General features: G+C 41.5%; 1 protein-coding gene across 1 annotated transcript in view; it reads right to left on the bottom strand.

Annotated features, from left to right (window-relative positions):
* Positions 1 to 904: 904 nt before the first annotated feature.
* LOC148512613 (protein-glutamine gamma-glutamyltransferase 5-like) overlaps positions 905 to 15,847 on the bottom strand; it is a 52,245-nt gene continuing 37,302 nt past the window's right edge. The window contains exons 8-13 of the mRNA XM_088481940.1: positions 14,180 to 14,283; positions 13,860 to 14,099; positions 9,914 to 10,315; positions 7,626 to 7,786; positions 5,816 to 5,949; positions 905 to 1,311 (exon numbers count right to left, since the gene is read on the bottom strand). Of these exons, the coding sequence (XP_088338066.1) occupies positions 1,164 to 1,311; positions 5,816 to 5,949; positions 7,626 to 7,786; positions 9,914 to 10,315; positions 13,860 to 14,099; positions 14,180 to 14,283 (1,189 nt within the window). The 3' untranslated portion in view covers positions 905 to 1,163. The remainder of the gene's footprint in view (positions 1,312 to 5,815; positions 5,950 to 7,625; positions 7,787 to 9,913; positions 10,316 to 13,859; positions 14,100 to 14,179; positions 14,284 to 15,847) is intronic.

The following is a 15,847-nucleotide window of genomic DNA, read 5'->3' as shown; positions in this document are numbered from 1 at the left end:
AATTATCTGAGAAACTGTGGGGTCTATTTACTAAGCAGTGTTAGGAGACAGAGTGAAAAGTGATAAGGTACCAGCCAATCAGCTCCCAACTGTCATTTTTCAAACTCAGCCTGTGAGATGGCAGTTGGGAGCTGATTGGCTGGCACCTTATCACTTTTCACTCTGTCTCCTAACACTGCTTAGTAAATAGACCCCATTATGTCTGGATATTGTGGACACAATGGTGCTCTGTATTAATCAATTATATATTCATTTTACAAAATGGCTGTGCCACGATTGTGCCCAAGTGATGGGTCATTTCTAACAGGTGATGGGCAACAGATACTTATGGGGCCCATACATCAGCAATCAATTTGGGGCAATTCTGTGTTTTGCCACACACACAGCCAGAGGTCTACCTGACCCCACTACAGCCCAGCACACTGCAGCATGTGCTGGGCTGGGGAGACACAGGCTGCTCGTAAGGAGAGGAGTGGATGGTGGATCTGGCCTCCGCCGGGCCCCTCCATCAAGCCTGGACTCAGGTAATAATTAGTACCCGCCCCCCCTCTCGGCCCCCTGCGTAGCCAAACCCCCATTCTTGAATTGCCCCTGGCTAATGTGTATGATACCGTTAGGATTATTACCATAAAATTCATATGTGCAAATTAAATAGAACAGTTGCATTTTGTTACTACTTTTTTTTAGCCTTTCATTTTAACATTTTGGTTTTATTAGTAAAGCAACATTTTAGCAGCAAATATATTATGTATAATAACAAAACACATAGAGCCTGCAGTCTTTAAAACAAAAAAAAAGAAAATTTTTCAAAGATCTAGTAAAATCTTGTGCATGTTTAAACATGGTTCATAATGTGATCATTCTGTCCAGTATACAGTATAGAGACATATTTATGGCAAATGTGCCTAGCAGTAGCTGACAAAGTAATTACTAGATTGTACACTCAGAAACTGGTATGGTTCCATATATACAAAGTACCCAATATTTCTAAATCTCTGTTTATTTCATCCTTATGTCACCTGACGCACATCCATCAGGGCATCTAGAGAAGATCAATAGAGCTCTTTATGCCAAATCTCTATTCATGCAATTGGTGAACCCTCCATTCTTGGTCATGTGCAGCCGTAATGCTACTACTGGCCTTTCAGTTATAAAGTGTGATTTCAGGGATTAACCAGAACTGTCTTGTAGCCCTTGAGGACCCGGAACTTGTTGCTGCTCAGATTCACTAGAAGCTGTTTGAGGCCTGTTTTATAGGGAACCAGCTCTAGCTCCAGGATTGATTTTTCTTTCTTCTTCATAGTATCCACACTAAAAGGAAAGGGATAGGCACATGTTTTTATTCAGTGGTTATCATGTGACAATAGAGAACTTATATTTACGAAGCGGCGTGTTTTGCATTTAATAATATTGCCGTATTAAATCCTGCCACCAGACCTGCCAACAATTGGAGGCTTTTAAAATCCACCACTCAGTAACTGTACCTTGAGGTTTTCTAATCTGTGGGATTTTATTGGGGCCCTTAGTCAATGTAATAACAGAGTGAGTCCTAATTTAATAAATAGGGATGCAGTCAGGATCCCGATGGTGCCGGTATTGTGACCGCCCAGATGGTCAACGCCAGAATATCGTACCCATCCCAGTAAATACAATTACATTTATTTTTAAATGTAACGCTAAGTGAGTTTTAGAAGAGATGTTGCCCATAGCAACCAATCAGATTCTAGCTATTATCTTCTAGAAGGTGCTAGTTAAATGTTAAGTAGAATGTTAAGTAGAATCTGATTAGTTGCTATGGGCAACATCTCTTCTAAAACACACTTCTAAAAACTCTCACTTTATTACATTGGGCGAGTTTAAAAAGTGTAAGAGGTAAATTTACTAGAGTCCGAGTACAAGCAAACTCGCATGTTTTTAAACTAAAAAAACTCTCACGATTTAGGGGTCTATTTACTAAGAAGTGTTAGGAGACAGAGTGAAAAGTGATAAGGTGCCAGCCAATCAGCTCCCAACTGTCATTTTTCAAACAGCCTGTGAGATGACAGTTGGGAGCTGATTGGCTGGTACCTTATCACTTCCTTATCACTTTTCACGCTGTCTCTTATCACTGCATAGTACACAGACCCCTCTGTCTCCTAACACTGCTTAGTAAATAGACCACTAAACTCTTATGCTGGGTACACACTGACAGATACTTGCTATTTGCGATATTTGCTGCCCGTCGGCCAGTGTGTACCCGCGATATGTCGGTGAACATCACTGTTCACCAACATGTCGCATTGACTGTGCTGCACAGCCGATGGACAGGTATGTCTACAGACACACAGCGGCAGCCGCGAGGTGGGGGGTGTGACCCGAGGGTAGAGGCGGATGATGGCCGTTCAGTGTGTATGAATGACCATCATCTGAAGATATATCTGTCAGGTGTGTACCCACCTTTATCCAGATGATTTCCCATTTTGAAGATAAAACTCGACCAATGTGAAAGTTTACTGCTAAACTCTCACATTTTCTAACCTCTCACCCTATTACATTTGGTTGTAAGCTGTTTACGTTATATAGTTGATTCTTGCAAGCTGTAGATTAGTATAACAACAGTTATTGATAGCTATAAATGTCATAGTATAAATTAGCAACAGTTGTTATAAATTGTAGATTGATGCAACAGCAATTCTGAAAGGCTGTATTACACTTATATAAATACATTGAATATATTTTCAGTTTACCTCAAAACATGTACATGTATGAGGTACATTTTATTACCTAAACACTCTATAAAATATATATGTTCTTATTAAATAGTTTTACCTTACAGGTTTATAATTATATTACTAATTTAATTTATAGAAATAAGTTTACAAATTGGAATTTATAAACCTCTTGTGCCCTATGGTGTTATAACAAATCAGGGCTCCATTAAGGTCAACAATTTGGTACAGACATATTCTTCACACCCATTAAACAACCCAGGTCAGGGCTGGAGCTACCATTAGGCAGTTTTATGCAGCTGCTTAGGGCGCCAAGCTGTTGGGGGCGCCACTGAGGTCAGGAATAAAAAAAATATATTGCTTGCTACTGCATTGCTTACATGTTAGTCGTGGAGCAGCCCAATTCAGACCCATCCCTCACCTTCCTTGTACTCCTCCTCAGCCCCCAGCCTGAAGAAGCTGTAAAAGAGGTGCAGCGCGCTGTGGAGCCACCTAGCAGAGGTCAGTGGCCTGGGTTACTGTGGTGGTGGGGTAGAGCGTAGAGTACTACATGCGTCTCTCACCGGCTACAGAGAGTGACTATAACGTATGTGCAGCTCAGTATCTGGAGGAATCAGTGCAGGGGAGGTCTGTATAGCAATAGCGGCTCACACACTCACAGCCATCATGTTGGATCACAGCATGAACTATGGGAGGAAGGGCTGCTGATTTCTAAAGGTGCTTATATGTAAAGATTAGAGATCTGTTCGGCATCTGCTCTCTGTCGGAGGCTTTCTGACCTTAGTAGCATTTTATTTGAGGAGTGTCAATGTTTATATCCTCATTCCACCACTTTTCAATTACTATGGTTTGTGGTTATGTGGCTTGGGTGTTTAAAAGCAGCACATTACGGTGGACATTTATATGATATTATAAATGGAGAGTTGGGGGAATAGGGTTACTGTCTATGGGTTTCCCTGGTGGTAACATTCTTTTTTCTATAGTGATAGTTACATTTATTTTATTTTATTTATTTATTTATTGGGACTCTACCCTAGAGTGTGATATTCACCCCTCTATCCAGCACAATGCCAGGCTCCTGGAAACAGTGTTCATATAGTATGCTCTATGTAGAATGACTTTTAGTGAATTCCCAGGGACAATAATTACCCTGCATTCGAAGTGACCTCCCCTGAGGCTGCTACTCTCCCTTAATGTACTGCATAAAACCAGTCTCCTGTGTACACCTTTCATACACTATATTAAACATGGACACACTGGGGTAAAGTGTGATTCTTTAGAAGTGGAGATGTTGCCCAAAGCAACCAATCAGATTCTAGCTATTATCTTCTAGAAGGTGCTATTTAATTGTAAAGGAAAATCTGATTGGTTGTTGGGCAACATCTCCAATTCTAAAAACTCTCACTTTAGTAAATATACCCCACTGACTCTTAGGTAATGTCCTGGAATAAGGACTTGCCATTAGGTAACTATAATCCCCCCTAACTTGCTAAGTATTGCAAAATGCCAGTCTCCTGCATACAACATGCATGTACTGTGTTCTGGGCTTGGCTTTTTTATTTGACAAAAGCCGAGTGTGTGAGGTGCTGGGAAGTGGGTAATGTGGAAGTAGAGGGGGAGAGGGTGGGCTATAGCTTTGCCTAGGGTGCCGAGAAACCTTGCACCGGCCCTGACCCAGATATTAGCTCATGAACACCCATATATGACATTTTGGTGGAACCAGTTGGATTTAGTGCTGAGCAAGATAAGACAAGATCAGGAACATCTGTCCATCGACAAACCAATGCAATGATGAATGGATATTCAATACAAATAGCAGAAGAACAAAAAAGTGAATAACACATTATTACTGCTGCTGTGGAATGAAGTATGCAGATCACATATTTAGTTAACACGCAGCAGAACAAATACTAATTTTATTTAGACCCGTGGTTCTCAATTCCAGTCCCCAGGTACCACCAACAGGTTACGTCAGCAAAGCCTTCCAGGCACTGCGCAGATGGACCGCATACACAGGAGCCCCGTCACAGGCAGCGTTAAGTTGCCAGCAGCCCAGCGGAGGTCCCCGCAGAGGAGGAGGACTTTGCTGGACTTCGCTACCAGTACATTTTTTGTTTGTATCACAGTGATACTAAACAAAAAATTGCGTTGGTGTTTACCATCGTTGATAAATGGAAGCCCAACCCCTCCTAAGTATGCCACTGACCACAACTGAAATGAGGATATAAACATTGACACTCCTCAAATAAAATGTTCACTCAAAATCAGTGTCAACTAAGGTCAGAAAGCCCCTGACAGAGAGCAGATGCTGAACAAACAGAGAAGCCCACTCCAGCCAGAAAAGTGCAGATCTCTAATCTTTACATATAAGCATCTTTAGAACTCAGCAGCCCGCTGGTTTTTGTTTTACTTGCCATATATATATATGTTTTTTTTCATTATATGCTTTATGATTATGTGTATTTGCCAATTATTGTATTTTTTTTTTTATGTACATTATATTGGTTATTGCACAATCTCTGTATTATTTTTATTTGCTCCTTTCTGAATAAAAATAAGTAAAAAAATAAAAAGAAATCAGCAGCCCTTCCTCTTATAGTTCATGCTGTGATCCAACCTGATGGCTGTGAGTGTGTGAGCCGCAATTACTATACAGACCTCCCCTGCACTGATTCCTCCAGATACTGAGCTGCACATACACTATAGTCACTCTCTGTAGCCGGTGATAGACGCATGTAGTACTCTGCGCTCTGCCCCACCACAGTAACCCAGGCCACTGACCGCTGCTAGGTGGCTCCACAGCACACTGCACGTCTTATTCAGCTTCTTCAGGCAGGAAGGACTGTAGAGGAGTACAAGGAAGGTGAGGGATGGGTCTGAATTTGGGCTGATCTGCGACTCACATGTAAGCAATGCAATAGCAAGCAATATATTTTTTATTTATTCCTGACCTCAGTGGCGCCCCCAAAAGCCTGGCGCCCTAGGCAGCTGGGTAATGGTAGCTCCGGCCCTGTCTAAATGTTTGCCTTTACATCCTAAAAAGGTAAAATCACCATGTACATAGTTACATAGTTTTGCTTTTTGCAGATATTTGTTCATTCACTTACAGTAATTTCATTGGTGTCTTCAGGAGACCACAGCCTTCAATAACCAGCAGACAGTTGGAAATATCCTCACTGAGAGGATTGCAGATGGTGAGTTGTACTTTGCATGGCTTGTTCACTACAACAGACCCCAGGAACTGCAGGAGACCACACAGAAAGGTTATAGCAGTTAGAATGTAACAGATCTGTAGTCTTCCCTTTGCATTCCAACCCTTCCCCAGGGAGCAAACAACATCAGGACAGGTGCTGCTACCCCGAAGATCTACATCTAAAACAAGACAACTAACAATATGCAGTTGTCTGTGTGTATATCCATACTGAATAGGGTAAAATACTGTAATGTATCCAGACTAAAAAACAAGAGAAGTGATTTAGGGACCTATTTATCAATAGAGCCATGATCGCTGCAATTGTGCTGGGTACACACAGGAGCGATGGATATTCGTTCCGACATTGGAACTAATGCCCTTGAACAGGGATTGCCCTCCCACACTTGAACGAGTTAAAGAACAATGGAACAATCACTGTTTCATCCTTCATTAACTTACCATAGGTCGCTAGCGATGTCGTCAGGTTTGATGTGCAGCACATCAAACCTAGCGATCGTCGATAGCGACTGAGGGAGTGCGCAATCACCCATACACACTGAGCGATGTAGACGATTTGTGGTTATGAAACTCGGCCCGACATTGCTCCAGTGTACCCAGCTTCAGGCTGATTTTTATATTTGATTTTATTGTGCCATATTGTGGCAATTACAATTTAGTTTTCACTACAATGTAACAAATATCTATCTCCGGAGCTGCTGCACAATACTGGGCTAGTGGTAATAGCACATTTGCCTATGTATGAGCTATCTTGCCGGCTTACGTATGTGCTGTGGCAACAAAAGGACCACTAATGTTGAAAAAAAAAAAGTAAAAATAAATAAAATTTATTCAAAATGTTTTAATAATATTTTAAAACAACTGTTCTTTAAATATGTTTTATTCAAAGAGTAAAGCATTGTTCATGTGTCTTTACTCTGTTATTTCCATACTGTTTTTGCAGTAGTCCTTAGATAGTGCCCTACGTATAGTGTGATTGTCTTATGATGCGTCTCTTCTATACTTCAATAGGAATCACTTCACTTTACAAAATCAATATTTAAACCGATTCAACAATGACTAGTGCTCTGACTCTAGGCCTGATTCTGATTTGGGTATAGAGTAAGCAAGAGCAAGTATTGAAATGATTTTATTTAGACACATATTGCTATTCTTAATAACACTGATTCTGTTTGTGTTTTGGAATATTTTGGTACTCTGGCTACAGGTTGGTCCGCCCCAGCGATTCCAGTCCACTAATTGGCCACTGGTTGGTCCATCCTTGTGAGTGTTCCAGTGCACTGATTGGCCTATACTTGTGAGTATTCCAGTGCACTGATTGGCCACTGGTTGATTTACTGTATACTTGTGAGTGTTCCAGTGCACTGATTGGCCACTGGTTGGTCTAGCCTTGTGAGTGTTCCAGTGCACTGATTGGCCACTGGTTGGTCTAGCCTTGTGAGTGTTCCAGTGCACTGATTGGCCACTGGTTGGTCTATCCTTGTGAGTGTTCCAGTGCACTGTTTGGCTAGATGTTGGTATATCCCTGTGAGTGTTCTAATGCTACAGGTTGGGCTATCCTGATGAATGTTCCAGTGTACTGATTAGTTACAGTTTGATCTATCCCTGTGAGTGTTCTAATTCATACATAATTGGTTAAAACATAAAATTATTAGCATAACAAATATTTATAGACAAATATCTATTTACAAACACAGTTGTCTCACATTGATCATGATCTGTGGCATAGCTAAGTTGATATCTTTTTTCACTAGAACTTTCTCCCAGGTTACGTTCTGTTCCCCAACAGCGGTCACTCTAATCAAATTGTTGTCATCAAGGAACTTTCCGTACTGTGAATATGGGATTTGTAACAAAAGCCATTTCTCTGCCAGTGAATAATGACAAAGACATTGTTAGTTATTCATACATTCAATATGCATCACCTGTTGACCATTTGTACTTTTGTGTTTTTTATTATCCATTCTACACTAGGCTCTAGCAACTAGCAGATCTGCCCATCTAAATACCAGTATAATTTCAATTGCATGGCTATTTCAGTATTGAAAGATATTACATTTATGTAATATACTGGTGGGGTGTGTTATGACTAGTCATATACAGTACCTGTAGCTTTTAATCCTTTCCACTTGTGTTCATCTTGAGGTCAAGGTGTATAGTTAGTAAACACATTTTGTGCAAAATCCTCAAAAATTTTTAGTTTTCACAGGATACCTGCAAAATGGAACTACCCCCTGAATGTAATACATTGGGGGCTGCTATGTTGTGAGCTTTACCAAGCCCTGAAATGTGAACCATTTTGGAGTTTAGCCCTGTTAGCTAATGCTATTGTAGTCTATGGGCTACATATTGCATAATTTACCTGGAGAGGGATCCTCCCTCTCTCACTCTCTCACTCTCTCTCTGTCTCTCTCTCTCTCTCTCTCTCTCTCTCTCTCTCCCTTTTTCTGTCTCTTCCCATTTACCTGTTGTTCTTCTGTCTCCCCCTATATTTATTTCTTTCCTCCTGTTGTTCTACTTAGATTGTGCTATTTTTCTTTTGTGTTACAGGCCTCCCATAACAGCCAATCAGATGCTTGATTTAATTTCCTAAACTGTGGAAGAAAATTAAAGTTGGACTCTGATTGGCTGCTATACTTGACATCACATTTGTTAGTTTAGGATTTTCATGACCATAGAACATTTTTTATATATGATCAATAACTTGCAGTATGTGTCTACTGTGTGTACTGTACTAGAGATACTAGACAGAGCCGTAACTAGACTTTTTGGTACCCTGTGCCAGAAAGAGCATTGGCGCCCCCCTCATTTTTCAAAGGGACATAATGTACCCAAAAAAGGGCCATGGCTTCCTGGGGAAGGGCCAGGGAAGAGATAGGGGAGGCCAGGAGATGCTGGGGATGAAATAAGAGGAAGCTACAAGCAAGAATGATAATAAACAGAAATTTGACAGGCCCAAACAGCGCCCCTTGACCTGTGGTGCCCTGTGCGATGGCACCGGCCGCACTACCCTAGCTACGGCCCTGATACTAGAGATGTAATGGTCATTTATGACAGATTCACTCTGTCCCTTACTTTTAGACAGATTAACCGTGCAATAAGATTTAAGTCCATGCTTACTGGAATAATGTTTCTTTAATATTACAAGCCGTGATCCTACTATAGCTATTCATTCTTTATCTCCGTTATTACTACTGCTACTGGATAAGTGTACTTTTTCTAGTATATTAATATTTTGTGTCATTCTTAACAAGAATGATGCATATTTATGTCATACTTGCCGACTTTTTATAGTTACTGTCTGGGAGAAAGCGGGAGAGGAGACTGAGCTGGCCACTTCGGGGGACAGGGCTGGCTACATTGTCATTAGGCCCTGCCCCTGCCATGGTAAACTGCCGGAATTGCGGGACCTTGAGTAGGGGGCAGGCTAAATGACTTGTTTTTTTGCGTCATTTAGCCTCGCCCCCTCCATACGGAACTGCGATTCCCGGAAATTATCTCCCCATCCTTCTCACTTCACAGGGAAGTGGGTGGGATGTGGGAGATCTGGACACTCTTCTGCAGGTGGGGGGGTACTCGAAAATTCAGGAGCCTCCCACAACTTTTGGGAGAGTAGGAAAGTATGATTTAAGTACCACTTGTTTTAACACCCACGCGGGAGATGTATCAACCTTCTAAAGAGGACAAGTGAAGAAGTTGACCATAGCAATCAAGTTCTACCGATCATTTTATAGAATACACTAGAAAGCTAGAAGCTGATTGCTTGCTATTGGAAACCTCTGCACTTGTCCTCTTTAGTAGGTTTGATACATCTCCTCCAGGACCTCTTCCACAATGTTACATTAACTGGGTGCAATAACTGCTGCTTTGACAGTGGCCCCTCGCATCGTTGAGACAGTTTAACGAACCAAACTCTTTTGCTAAGAGTATAGCCTATTTGTTTGCCAAGTGTTATCAGTATATCATTTCAATATAAAGAAATTATTTACATTACCTTCATGAGGCCCAAGATCAATGTACTTGGAGTCCTTCCAAAACTGGTGACCCACTTTCCCCTTGTGCTTCATGGTCTGCCCATTAAAGCTTAGCTTTAAGGTCTTGGCAACTGAGAGCAAGTTCGCAGCCAATAAAACCAAGTTGATGGTTTGTCCAACCTGTGGCGACTCTGTCAATTTAAACTTAAGTAATAATTTAGCGTCTTGTAGTGGACGGTTGAGGGGTTCATGGTCAGGAAAGGATCCATTTTGGGAAGTCTCATCGTGGTCATGTGAAACACCATTGGAAGAAATGCTATTGGTAACATCAGAATGCACACTGCCGTTTGAAGATAACATTATATTTTTCCTTTGTAATTTTCGCAGAGCTTTCTGGAATACTTTTCTTTCTTCATTGGATCCTTATTAAGATACACAAGAAACAAATACTGTAACTTTAAGAGAAGTTTTAAACAAAGGCAATAAAACAAGACAAGTCTGTATAGATTATTTTGCCTTCTGTGAGAACTGGCAAAGACTCCCTATGACTGTGTTTTTGGGATATAAAAAATATTTAAAAAAAATGTTTCATAGACAAAAATAGAGCTTGATGTAGCAGCTTGCATTTGTGAAGTAATGTAATACCCAGTAAAAATAAGTCCAGCACATCTCTCTTTGTAATATCCAACATACAATTTCCGGATAAGCTGCGGAGTTGGACTATCGGCAATAGTTTTTATGGGCTCCAATTGCCTCAAAAGACAAAGATACATGTGTAGGATATTCTATATGGAGTATCCTTAAAACTTGTACCTTTATTTTGTGAGAAATTTTCAACTGCCAAAAAAGAGCTAAACTTTTTTCTAATCATATAAAGACAATCTGTATTGTTTTGTGTTGAAACATTATCTGCCTTGTGGCAATTAAAATTTGATAACTATGTGTTTATATAAACTTTATGATATCTGGAGTTCTGGCCTTACACTGAGAGATAACCTGATGAATCAGACTGATTACCGACCATTCTGAATGATTATCTTTCAGTGTATGAACATGAATGGTAATCTGCCATCGCTCAAGAATGGCAAAAACTATTTTCATATCTTTGAAGTGTATTATACTTCACGATTATTTGTGGAAGATTCTTCAGATAATTTTCTGATGAAACGTCAGCGGACATCTACATAACTTATAGAGATTTAATAAATAAAGTAAACAAAAAAAACAACTGTGGGGATCTCCCTAAATTGTTACTAGCACTAGTGATTTCAGCCTAGTGCTGGTTAACCCCGAAACAGGGGAAAAACTGATGTGTGGTCTGTCTGATTTTAGGGTAACAAGCACTAGACTTTGCGCAGTGGGGGGTCCATCCACCATGGTTCCAATCAGCCCTGGGTCAGTTGCCACCAGGCTGGGCTCCCTAGGAGGATCAAGCCTGCATCTCTAGGGGTACACAGCCCTAGACCATGATTTTGAGTCGCACACAAATTAAAGAAAATATGAAGTGGGCATTCTGGGAGTAAAATAGGCAGCTACCTTGTGGTAGCACACAAAAGAACCATTTTGTGGGAGTGTCATAGTAGTCTCATGGGCATCTATCCATACAGCAAGGCATGCTGTATGGTGAAGAGACATCTGTTTCAGATGGATCTCTTGCACCCAGCATGGTGTCAGGGGCAGGAAGCGGGTACCTATACTCCATGCAAATGAATGGAGCACACGTGTGCTCCAGACATTGTAGGAGCCACCAGCCAATCAGCGGGCATCTCCGTCGGAGCAGCTCGCTGATTGGCTGTGTGTGGTCAGCGTGTCTCCCCCATAGAAGTCTATGGTCGGAACCGTGACATTGTATCTACTGCTGTAACCACAAAGTTCACCTCAATTAACCTTGTGGTTACAGCAGTAGATACAAGTTTTTGTTATAGGTACCCCTATGGATTACTACGAATACTAGGTGAGTATGTGTGAGTGTGCAGGTATGTTAAAATAAACTTTTACTATCATGGTGTGTGTTGTGTTTATTTACATATTTCTTAAGTTGTAGAACTACAGCTACCAGCGGGCCCGTAATGCCCTGCATGCTGGTATTTGTGGTTCTCCAAATACCAGCATGCGGGGGAGGCTTGCTGGAACGTGTAGTACCACAACTAAAGACAATATTTAACCCATTATTTAGCACTACACTAAAACACTATCAACCCGCCACCCACCATCCAGGGGTGGCGGGGATAGCCCTGGGCTATCAGCCTAGGCCAGGGGTGCCCTGGAAAGGGGGACCCCTTTATTGGAGGGGTCCCAACTCCCCAGGGATCCCTGGCCTGGGCTGACTAGCAGTCAGGGCTGATGCTGTAGCTGGGGGGCCCGGTGAAAGGGCACCCTTGGCTGTGGCATCAGTCCCCCGCTAGAAAGTGTCCAGAGCTGGTTTTAAATATACGGGGAACCTCACGACAATTTTTTTCTCCATATATTTAAAACCAGCTCTGTCCCTGCTGCCTGGTGCTGGTTCTTAAATTACAGTGGAACCCTACACATTTTGTTCCCTGTAATTTTAAGAACCAGGACTGGCTGGCAAGTCAGGGACTGGTTAGTCTTTTGGGGGGGACCTCATGTAATTTTTTTTTTACAATTTGAGGCGAAAGTCCGAGGTCGGACTTTTCTCCATCATCGCTGGTTTTTCCTGGGATAAAGTATCGGGCACGTGCCCGCTTATCTCCGTATTCAATTTGGATCCGGAAAAAACAGGACCCGGCGGAAAGGTAAGTATCGGAAAAGTCCTGGCAATTTTTGGGAAATCATCCTAGCACCCTCTAAAGATGTCCTGACATGGGGGATCACTATGGGTACCCCTGAATAGCCCTGCTAAAGGTATTTGGGGTTTTTAAATGATCTCAATAGGCGCTATTTTGCGTCATTGAGCAAATGATGAAGAATAAATTTTTGAATTTTTTTGGGGGGAAAATAAGTATTCGCATCAAATTTGGGGTGCATGAAAATGAGTGCAAGCATAGTTCAAAGTCACTAAAATAAAGCTTTAAAGTGCACAAAAAAAGCACCTTCAGCAAGCACCTGCAATAAAAAAATACATCCCCCATACTTCCAGACCACCCCCAGAGGCTATTTCACTAGTTTTTTAATTTGTACCCCAACTTTTTTTTTTTCGCCCATTTTTTCAGTGATTTTTTTGGGGTGTCCTTTTTGTAATTTTTCGCGTTTTTTGACGCAGTTAGCGTCAAGGGGGGTGTAAAAAGGGTTTAGGGTGGTCCCCGCAAGTTTGCACCCCAATTCTGCACTTTTTTCTGCTGGGCATCCATTGCCGATACTTTTCCGCTGGTTACAATGCGAAACTTTTCGCACTGGCGAAAAGTTGGGGAAATTGAATATGGGATAAATGAAATTGGCAATGACATCATCGGCAAAAAAGTTTTGCTGAAAACGGCTTTTCGCTCCAAATTGAATACGGCCCTAACCCGTTTTTTACAGGTACAACACAAGCAGCTTACACATATCTCACTGATATGTGCAGGCTGCTTGCTAGGGAGAGTTGTGCAGAGAGAAATCATTGCAATCTCAGGTGAGATAACTCACTCGAGCTTGCTTACAAATCACCCAAGAATCTCCACCTACATCACCATCGGCAAACTCGTTTAGCCTCAAATCGCCTGTTGGTAAATTTGGAAAAAAAAAGAAAAAATCACTTGAGTTCCGGCGATTTCTACCGAGATGAATCACTTTGCAAATCTGGTCAGTCCCGATTCTTAGTAAATTTACCCCTTATTCTCTGCTTCATAACAGAGCAGAGAATAAAATGGTACACAGAGCTGAGGGCGGTCTGTTGTTCGCCACTGATCTTATTTCTGTTCCACCCACTGCACCACAAATGTTATATCAATAGCACTGGGTTTAAAAAGCAAAGAAACAATAAAAACAATGTGGTTAATTTTGTGATAAGTGTTTTGTGTTGTGTACCTTCTTCATATTTATAGCTGTGCGTGATATCCTCTCGTTCATCCGACCCCACACACTTTGTGCTGATGCGATTTCCAATCAAATGTGGGTCACAGAAATGCTTCTCTTTTCTTTTACCATATATTGTCCATGACACACAATCTGCATTAACCATGGAGAACACAAATAAGGAATCATAGTTGAAGTCAACCTCTCCTTCTTTGATAGCCTTCACTGATGCAGGACCACAGCAATAGATCCCTGTTGAAAGGCAAACTGTTTAACACAAGAGACTTACTTAGTAGGTATGTAATATGGAGGATGACGTTATCTGTGCTTACCATCACTTGTTTCCTGTGGAGTTGGATCTAGTACCTGCCACCCCCCATAGCCTGGATGTAAGTCTTTTCTCGCCATCCAGCATTCACACCACACATGGAAGTTCCTAGAGGAAAATACATCATGTAATTCCATGTATTTTAGTCCAGATTACTTTGACACAACAAGCAGGCATATATTTTCTTAGACGCTAAAGGGAGATGTATCGAATCTAAGAGAGAGATATGAGGAGATTTACTAAGTTCTGGAAAGTGATAATTTGGAGAGTGATAAACTACCAGCCACTCAGCTCCTAACTGTCATGTTACACGCTGAAAAATGACAGTTAAGAGCTGATTGGTTGGTAATTTATCACACTCTACTTTATCACTTTCCAGAGCTTAGTACATCTGCCCCATTAAGTGGAGAATCTGCTCATGGCAACCAATCAGCTTCAAACTGTCATTTATCTAGCACAGTCTATAAAATGACATCGGAAACTGATTGGTTCCTGTGGGTAACTTCTCTACTATATATTTCTCTAAGGTTTGATACCTCTCCCCTAAGTGAGATATAGAGATGAACTGTATTATTTTACAAAGCCCAGTTTTCATACATAGGGCCGTATTCAATTAGACACAATTAGCCGTTTTCCGCAAAAAAGTATTGCCGATCGGGGCTTTTCGCGTGGTTGGAACTTATCTCCAAATTCAATTCCAGCTGGTTTTGGCCTACGCGGAAAGTCAATGCAATGTAATAGGCAAAAAAAATTCACCTCTGAGTAGCAGGAGAAAAGAAGTGCAACATTTTTAATTTGGGGTGCAAAGGTGGGGAAACCGCTCAGAACCCTTGGGACAGCCCCCCAATGGGCAACTGTGTCAAAAAATCCTGGGGAAAAATTTGAGAACACCCCAAAAAAGTACTTTCATTTTGGGGGTGAAAAAGCACAAAGTGGGGGGACAAGCATAAAAACTAGCGAAATAGATTTCTTGGGGGGCTGCAAGGATGGGCCAAGTGTTTTTGGGATTGCAGGTGCATGCAGCAGGTACGTTGTTCATGTTTTTTAAAACTTCACTTTAGAGACTTTAAAAGATGCTAGCACCCATTTTCATGTACCCCAAATTTGACAGGACTACTTATTTACTACAAAAAATACTGCTTTATGCCATTCTTCACCACTTGTGCAAAGACGCTAATAAGAAGCTATTGAAACAACTTCAGTACCCCAAACATATACGGACACGTCTGCATTGATCCCCAATGTTAGTGCATCTTTTTGGGGGGTTCAGACTGATTTCCCCAATTCTGACAGCACTTTCCACCTGTTCTGAATTCGCCGCTTGCCGTTTCCGCGTGATTTGTAGTTGAATACAGCGAATAGCGGGGACGCGCATGATAAGTTTCCGCTTCCAAAACACGCAATGTCAGCGAAAAGTCGGGCAGGCAAAACTTTTCCGCGGATGCCAAACTAATTGAATACGGCCCAAAGCTTGAGAGTTTGTGGTAGACTACACTGTCTAAGGACCAATCATAAAGCTGCAAAAGTGCTGTTTTTTTGTCTTAGGCTCAGATTTATCAAAGCTTGGAGAGAGATAAAGTGGAGAGAGATAAAGTACCAACCAATCAGCTTCTAAATGCCATTTTGCAAGCTGTGTTTTAAAAAATGACAGGAGCTGATTGGCTGGTACTTT

The sequence above is a fragment of the Taudactylus pleione genome, unplaced genomic scaffold, assembly GCF_031769625.1.
Source record: "Taudactylus pleione unplaced genomic scaffold, aTauple2 ptg000279l, whole genome shotgun sequence".
Classification (NCBI taxonomy): domain Eukaryota; kingdom Metazoa; phylum Chordata; class Amphibia; order Anura; family Myobatrachidae; genus Taudactylus; species Taudactylus pleione.
Note: the sequence above shows the minus strand (reverse complement) of the source record. Positions and strands in the feature narration are given on the sequence as shown.